This window comes from Cydia splendana, chromosome 2 (genome assembly GCF_910591565.1).
Source record: "Cydia splendana chromosome 2, ilCydSple1.2, whole genome shotgun sequence".
Lineage (NCBI taxonomy): Eukaryota > Metazoa > Arthropoda > Insecta > Lepidoptera > Tortricidae > Cydia > Cydia splendana.
Window position 1 is genome coordinate 6,161,366 of NC_085961.1, and position 8,708 is coordinate 6,170,073.

Sequence of the window (8,708 nt, forward strand, 5' to 3'; positions counted from 1 at the left end):
CTGTTAGGTTGCTTCAGTTGATGCCCGAAGGGCTAACTGCTCAGAAATATATAGGAGCCCCGCGTGTCGACTCAGGGAACGAGTCAAAGATTTTCACGTTTCACGATATGCCTAGGAAGTCCACGATATGCCTGATCTTACGATCAGCCGCCGACATAGGTACATATATGGAAAGAGAGACGTGACTTTTCGTAGCTGACAGGTGCTACGAAATGGTACATTTATTCTTTTCGTTTGGAGTTTGTCGATTCCTGATTGGTTTGACCCTCAGTTCTGTGTCATGCAGAAGATAGATTTGATTGTGCTAACGCATAGGTAAGTAAATAGATTTACAATACCTATGGTGCTACTTTCCGGAACTAGTTCAATATTCAATATTAAAAAATAAACGTGTTATAATGATGGAGAGGTAAGTAATAAAATATGAAATATGTATATTTTTCGTATTCTTACATTAACAGGAGGTTTTTATGTTGATTACGACGTTTAAAGGAAACTAATATTAACACTCATCAATAAGTAGACATGAATTGGAACAAGTATACATTTAAAAAAAATTGAAAAGTGAGAAGCACTAGTTCGCGAAAACCAACTTTCCGCACGCTAAACAGCTACGTAAAGTAGCACTTTTTGAGCAACTGTATTAAAAAAGATGTAAATATCGCTTTTGCAGCGTCATTGTAAAAATGTAGTTAATACAGTATTGCCATACTTATATAGTTAATACAGTATACATTACTGTAAGTATACATGTTTCTTACCAGAAACATTTCCAAAAATAGGCCAATATTTCTGTCGTGCAAAGTTAGGTACCTCAGTTGACCAAATTTTTGTAAGTATGTGGTTTTAATTTTAATTTTATTTTATTTCGGGTTTTTTCGAATAATAATGAAATCCAAGCTCATCGACAAAATGATTAGTTCGCTAAGATCACTGGAACCTGATTTTTACTACTAGTCACCTTCCTTATTCGATTTTAATCAATTGGACTTTGTATCTACAAGAAAAACAAAATGTTCTGCAAATCTTATTTATTATTTTAAAATTTATCTTTTTACAATAGGTATAAAGAGCGGCAGAGGGTATCCATAAAAAAGCACCTCGGCGGTCTAATGCCGAAATTTGTGAACGATAACCCTCCACGTCTTAGAATAAATTAATAATAACGGAAATAAACCATTTAAATTAAACATCACAACGAACTTAAATAACATTAGACTTAATAAGAAGATGACATGGCGCGGCTGACTTATAGTTAATATTATGACTTAATCGTATTGCATGAAGACGATTAGTTCCGCCGGAGCACGACGGGCTGTTACGATTGTTACGATTTTATCTCATTCCTGAGTCCGACGAACGACAGATTTTATAGCGATGTACGACTTTTACTTTTGCTCGTTTCGCAAGCCTTACACAACTCCATTGATCGCCGGCGCGGCCATCGAGTCTACGATCACTCGCATGTCGATTTTGTTTTTTCGTTTTGTGCTCACAACTCTGACATAATTGGATGAAAACTCGCAACCCGCCGCGCGCGCTTCGCAATAAATACGCGACAATAAATACTAATAAATTACAATTGAAACTTGAAAACTATAACCTAACACAGCTGCCTGTGGCTTACGACTAAATGAGCTCATTCGATCACATTCTTTCCGCACGCGGCCGGACCGCTAAGTACAAAATAGGTAACTGAAGTTTCGGCCGGCCGCCTCAAACAGATCAACGCGGAGAAACTTAAACTAAACCGTCTAGAACACACGCGATCACATAAACAATTCGCTTCCTCGTACGAAATAGATTAAAAACTAAGCGGGCATAACGTGAAAGGCAGTTATCCAACGCGGTTAGAAAGGTGTCACGGTTGGCAGGCGCTTTCTAGCGCGAGTAGAGTGCGAGGTCCGAGATTCTACGCTGGCGCGCAGCGGCATGGAAGCCGCGTGTGCCATCGGGCACCAGCGGCGTCCGGGGTTCGAACCGAGGCGCGCACGACAGCCTCCGGCCGCCACACTCCGGTCCGGTCAGCGAGCAGCCGGATAACCGGCGTGCCAGCCAGCCGTCGCCACTGCTGGCGCTGCCCGTGCTCGCCTGCGAGGTCCGCCGCGAACCACAGTAAAAAGATACCCCCGAATCCGAGCTGTGGCTGCACGTGGATTGCCGCCGCGGAATCCACGTCTGGATTTCTGGCGAACGTGGTGCAAAGAAACCACTCGAATTTCTTCTGAGGAAAGGATTTCCATATCTGTATTCGTATTCTGCTTCACTACCGCTGCAACAGGACGAGTATTCACATTCGTGGCGGCGCGGTGGCGGCCGGCGTATCGGCGCCTTCCTCTTCGCCTCCCGAGGGACACCGTTCAGTTCGTACACTCGCATGCCCTCGTCCTCGGAGTTCTGAAGTCGCAGCGCCTCCCGCGCCGACTCGGACTCCGTGAACTCAACTAAAGCACACACACAATTCACGAGACTGGGATTCTTGTTAAGGAACTGGCGAACGTCAGCGGGAACTGGATTACCAGGACGAAGTACGCGGACTAAGGCTATTTCTCCGCAGCTCGCAAAGAGACGAGACACGTTTTCCACTGAAGGCTTGTCTATAGGCATCCGAACAGCTACGACGGTCCTGGATGGCGTGGTCTCATCATATGCTGGTAAGGGCTCGATCCTACGTAGTTTGGTTCCTGCTTCATTAATTTCCAATTTCGTTGATCGCTTCAAAGCCTCGGCGACCACCCTCCAATCTTTCGTCAGATGTTTGACGCGCTTGAAGCTCGAGATTAATTTTAGGGACACATAACCCTCCTTATTGCGACGAACGTGTTTGAGCAGGAAGGCATCTTTAGTAATGTTCGCATCGGAGAAGTAAAACTCCACTTGGGACACTATCCGGTTGGCAAGCTCGTCGTCGGGCGGGGTGTAGGGCGGCTCCTGCGCATCCTGGGCAACTTCGCAGCCGGAGTCCTTGCCTCCTCCGGAGCCGGCTTCGGAGGCCGTATCGGAGAGGTCCGCGTGGTCGTCGGTGGAGAGACGGCGGTCGGTGGCGATGCCTTCATCCTCGGGCACGCCCGGGCTAGAAGGGCTCTCCATGTTTACTGATAGTGAGACTCCACTAATATTTACGCATTACACGTGCGTCTCGCTCGGTAGCGCGGTATGGACTGCGAGCGCGCGGCGGGCACGCGCCTCTTTTATAAGGTCGGGGGGATGTGTTGGTAAAAGTGACTCGGAAATACGAGATGACATTGCCATGTGCTGTATCGTAATTAGCTTACTGTTAGTAAGGTGGCATTGTGTTTAAAGGAGGTTACTATTCGCGTTTGGAGGAACGCGGTCTCACGCAAACTCTTATCGTTAACAATGTTAACATGCAATGATTACACGAATGTAAACATTAAAAGGCGTTTCTGCTATTGATAGTGGAGTATATGTTTGTATGATTACGTGATTATAGAGCGATACCGCGATCTGTGTTGGTATTTGTACCGAGGTCGAAATGCATCTTCATTGCGTTTATTGTGCAGAAAATGCCAAGATATTTTAATGTATCATTCCTTATTATGAATATATTTATGTCTATCTGTGTATGTAAAATATTGTGCTCATTATTATGTAAACATTTACTTTTTTTAATATAGGTAGGTACCTTCAGTTAGCCTGTTCAATTTAAAAATATATCATCATTTACCAGATAAAATACTATCGTAGAATATCGTAGACTTTTAAGTCAAATAAATGTGTTTTTATTACAAGCTTTTATTTAGGTAAGTAACTTATTGCCTTGTACCATCACGCTCCGCGATTGTTGCGCCATTTAGGGACCGACCTAAATTGGTTGTTCAATACTAATAAATTCCCTTTACCAAGAACCATGGTCTAATATTATTATACCATGGCAAGAACCCTAAGTGGCATAACAATCCCGTGTGGTGACTGTACCTAAGTGTACGTATAATATGTTTAGTGTGGGTCAAATTTTGGCAGCTATTTCTGACCCACTTCCCAAATTCCGATGGAGTTGAAATTTTGGATACATATGTAAATCGGATGACAATGCAATATTATGATGACATGGAGCTGATCTGATGATGGAGACAGATTTGAAAACAACGCCAACTATTATTATCTGATGATGGAGACAGATTTGAAAACAACGCCAACTATTATTAGTGTTTGGGGTTGTTAGAATTGTCTCGATGAGTAGGTAATAGTTGCATGTGGAAAGAAGTACAGTCAGCGATAAAAACTTCTACCAATATTTTTTTTTTTTGCCAAAAACTTAATTTTCGGTTTCAGTACGGCTACCACCAGTTTTGACATTGTCATAATTCGCTCACGTCTACGTAACTTACTTTCTATGCATCTCGCTCGTACAGCCATATTAGTGCAAGCGAGATGTACAGATAGTAAATTACGTAGATAAGCGTTATGTCAACGTCAAAACTGGTGGTAGCCGCAGTCTGCCTGCGCGTGATTCTTCCTTCTTTTTTTAGGGTTCCCTACCCAAAGGGTAAAAACGGCCACTATTACTAAGACTCCGCGGTCCCGTCTGTCTGTCTGTCTGTCACTAGGCTGTATCTCATGAACCGTGATAGCTAGGCAGTTGAAATTTTCACAGAAGATGTGTTTCTGTTGCCGCTATAACAACAAGTACTAAAAACAAAATAAAAAAACCGGCCAAGTGCGAGTCGGACTCGCGTTCCAAGGGTTCCGTATATTACACAATTTTTAACAATCAGTGCCGGATTAAGATATTTTGATGCCCTAAGCATTTCTAGGTGCCCCCTCTCCCTAGGGTCATCAAGATTACATTGATTTTTTGGTAAATTGAGAGAAGTTCATTGCCGCATTACAGCTGAGAATGGAAATCAGTCACATCATGTTATCACGAAAATTGACAGTGCCGCAGCAGTAATGTTGCAACAGAGTACCTAATGCTGTTGCAGTCGCCACCCGAATGTCACCTTTATCATAGCTTAGAAAGTAATAGAAACGCGAGCGAAGCGAGCGCGGAAATTTTTCGATATAAAAACGCAATATGATAGACAGTTGTACATTTTTACTTTTAGTATGGAAATCAGTCACATCATTTTATCACGGAAGTTGACAGTACTGCAGCAGTAACGTTGCAACAGAGTAATGTTGCTGCAGTCGCCACCCGAATGTCACCTTTATCATACCTTATAAAGTTATTGAAAACGCGAGCGATGCGAGCGCGAAAATTTTTCGATATAAAAACGCAATTTTAGTTTTAGTCCCAACCAGGCGCGAATCCAGGATTTCATACAGAGAAGGGATGGGACAGTTTTCTATCAGCCTAGCTTCGCATAGGGCTCGATATTTAAGGGTCTCAGCGAGGTTGTTTTCATGCATAAAATATGCAAGAAAGCAGAGAGCTTGGAATTGAATTGGCGAAGTGTGAGAAAGGCAGTAGGCCTACTGCGAAAGAGGAAAGCTTGGATTTGGATCCACGCCCAAATGTAATTAAGGCAGAAGATCAACTTTGCCGTAAGGCAGAAGGCCTCGCATAAGACCTAACGCCGAACCGCAAAAGAGTGGGTTGAAATCGAATCTATGCATGTAATCACGACTCTTCTACTGCTACCGATTGTTTCCCAAAGAATTACGCGCCATTATTTTTGCAAATTAGCTTTTGGACAGCTAAAAAAATCGTGTGGTAAAAACGATGTGTCTGTCCCTAATTTTAAAATTTGTTCACCTTTTTCAACCTGGCATTTTGGTGCCCCCCCTGAACGTGGTGCCGTAAGCACGTGCTTGTTTTACTTATTGGTTACAAAGTCTTTATTAATTGAACCATTAAAGTCGACGAGTACAAAAAACTTTGAGCTAGCTCTCAATTTAATATATTTTTTTAAACATTATTTTTAATTTGACCTTACAATTACTCGTAAGTAGGTAAGACCGTTAAATATTTAAAATGATTATCTTATCAGAAAATTATCACCAATTACTCTAAGAAAACTACTGCTCTAAGTAATCCGGCACTGTTAACAATGTATTTTTTATGTGAAACGTGAGTGAAATCTCTTTAAAAAATCCGTAGGGGTCGGATCAAAAACTGTAATTAAGTCCGATTTCTAATAGGTTTTCCTGTCATCTATAGGTATAGACCTATTTTATGTATTTTTTTTTAAATTTAAGACTTAGTAGTTTCGGAGATAAGGGGGGGGGGGCATCCCATTTTTTGCCTATTTTCTTGAATAACTTCTAAACTGTTTATTCGAAAATTATAAAAAAAATATATTTGAGATCCTTACAATAAGCTCTTTCATTTGATATGTAATATGATATAGTTTGAAAAATTAAATTTTTTCATTTTTTCATTTACCCCCCAAAAGTGGCCCCCATGTTTAAAATTCATTTGTTTACGTTACATGTCCGTATTTGGGTCACAAACTTACATATGTGTACCAAATTTCAACTTGATTGGTCCAGTAGTTCCGGAGAAAATCGGCTGTGACAGACGGACAGACAGACAGACAGACGCACGAGTGATCCTATAAGGGTTCCGTTTTTTCCTTTAGAGGTACGGAACCCTAAAAAGCATTTAAGTGGGGCTCTCACACAACAAACGTGATTTTTTTGCCGTTTTTACGTAATGGCAAAAAACCCTTCGTGCGCGAGTCCGACTCGCACTTGGCCGGTGTTATTTTAAGTCACTTCTGTTTTGTAGGTACGTTGTTGATAAATTACCTATGTAACTTTAACAATTGTTCTGCTTACATAAAGTTACATATGTTTTAAGCCCATCTGCCTTCTACTAGTTCTACTATTACCATCATCTGTCTAACTTACATAATGTCACATGTTATTGTATTCTCTTTTTAGTTACGACGTTCTGATATTATAACTACGAAAACATCAGGTGATGCGGGGGCGAACCCAACGATTCGCAACTGTCCAACACAGGCCATTTGCTACCAGTTTTTAATGATCCCTGGGTATTTTTACTTGTTAAGAGTCTGCGGGTCAGGTTATACTGGAAATTTCCAAATTTCGGGACTAGATAAGACTGAAGCCCTTTGCGTCACCGAATTCTGCCAAATAAGAGGCTTACCGTTGTGCAACCTCGGTAATTGGATGATTATTCAACGATCTGCTAGTTAGGGACGAATAATTACTGAAGACCTTCAATGGCGGCCAGTGCCCTGTTGTAAGCATTTAACTTTTGCTTGGATAACGCCGATAACGGTGAAATGACAATTTTTTTTTCTGCGATGTGATGCTAGGCTTATCAGAAGTCTTGTGTAATGATTATGACACATTTCCAATTCCAATAAATAAATATATAAACCTAATCTTAATAAGGCATAGTTTACCCTCTGGAGAAGATCAGATGGCAGTTGCGTGCCTAAGACGTCAATTCCTGGGATTAGTTGTCAAGCGGACCCCAGGCTCCCATGAGCCGTGGCAAAATGCCGGGACTACGCGAGGAAGATGATGATGAAATAAATAAATATTACCTATGACCAATTTTACATAAAGCGACCTATCCCCACATTAAGTGTTATGGGTACTAGAAGACGATAATTACATATATGGAATAGATAGATATTATCTATAAATACTTGTATACATAAATAGAAAACATCCATCCATCTCTTCGAACCCTGGACCTCCAGCTTCTTAGGCACGGTCACTACCGACTAGGCTACGGCCACGCGAAATTGTATCGTACATCAACCACATTTATGCATGCCCCTCCGTTTAATTTTTAGTGTTCCGTACAAAACTTTGTTCACGGAACACTTATGGGATCACTTCGGTCTTGCAAATTAGTTATTTTTGAAGAAGTGTGTCCCCTTTCCACTTAATAAAGGACCAAAATCAAAAGTACCTACTTATTAATTAGGCATCCAAGATACGACCCACCTTTTGTCCGAATTTAAATTATTTTTATCAAGCAGACATATATTCTGTAAGACTAATTTATAAGAAAGTTAGGTCAACGCCTCCGAGAAAAAAGCGGCGACCCCAGGTCCGGCGCATATTTAGTCCAGCATATTTCGCTGGCTGGCTCAAAGAGGCAACGCCAGCAGCGTGCTAGGCACATTTACCCGGATACCTATCGACCGTAGTCTGTAAGACTTCAATAGACTTCGGGTCGGGTATTGGACCTGTGTTCCAAAAGGTCGCAAGGTCGAACTTTGCCCGAAGCGGTGATTTTAAAAAATTTTGATTAATTTAAAAACTTATGAGTATTGCTTCATATTTATGCCAATGCGTGACAGTGCGGACGATCATACAAACTCTTCCCAGTGATGCAACTTACGAAGAAGGAAGTTATCTTGCAAAATGGCTATCTCGCTCATCTCGCTAACAGCTTCTTACCACGCCATTCAACTCAGTTAGCACTTAGCTACTTTGTAATTAGCATATTATCTCATAGTTATTAACATATATAGATGGTTATCAGTGCGAAAATGCAGCTTCTTTATTTTTTGCGTGCCGTGAAACTATCCATTTTTGGCCTGGCGTGGCGGATAACTTTGCCCGTGGAGAAATCATCATGGATAAATATACCTATAGATAAAAGGACAATTCTGGAATATTGATTAAATTCATGGTGTGTCTTAAACATTGTTAATAGGTCTTTAAAGTCACTATGGTCCACTTAGGAATATACTATTTCTAGTAAGTGAACTTACAATAATTACCTAACGTTACATTTTAATTATAAATTAGTC

General features: G+C 41.2%; 1 protein-coding gene across 1 annotated transcript; it reads right to left on the reverse strand.

Annotated features, from left to right (window-relative positions):
- Positions 1 to 1,016: 1,016 nt before the first annotated feature.
- Positions 1,017 to 3,441, reverse strand: LOC134802200 (la-related protein 6). Its single transcript, XM_063774798.1, has one exon. The coding sequence runs from the start codon at positions 3,088 to 3,090 to the stop codon at positions 1,882 to 1,884; it is 1,209 nt and encodes a 402-aa protein (XP_063630868.1). The 5' UTR covers positions 3,091 to 3,441; the 3' UTR covers positions 1,017 to 1,881.
- Positions 3,442 to 8,708: the final 5,267 nt, after the last annotated feature.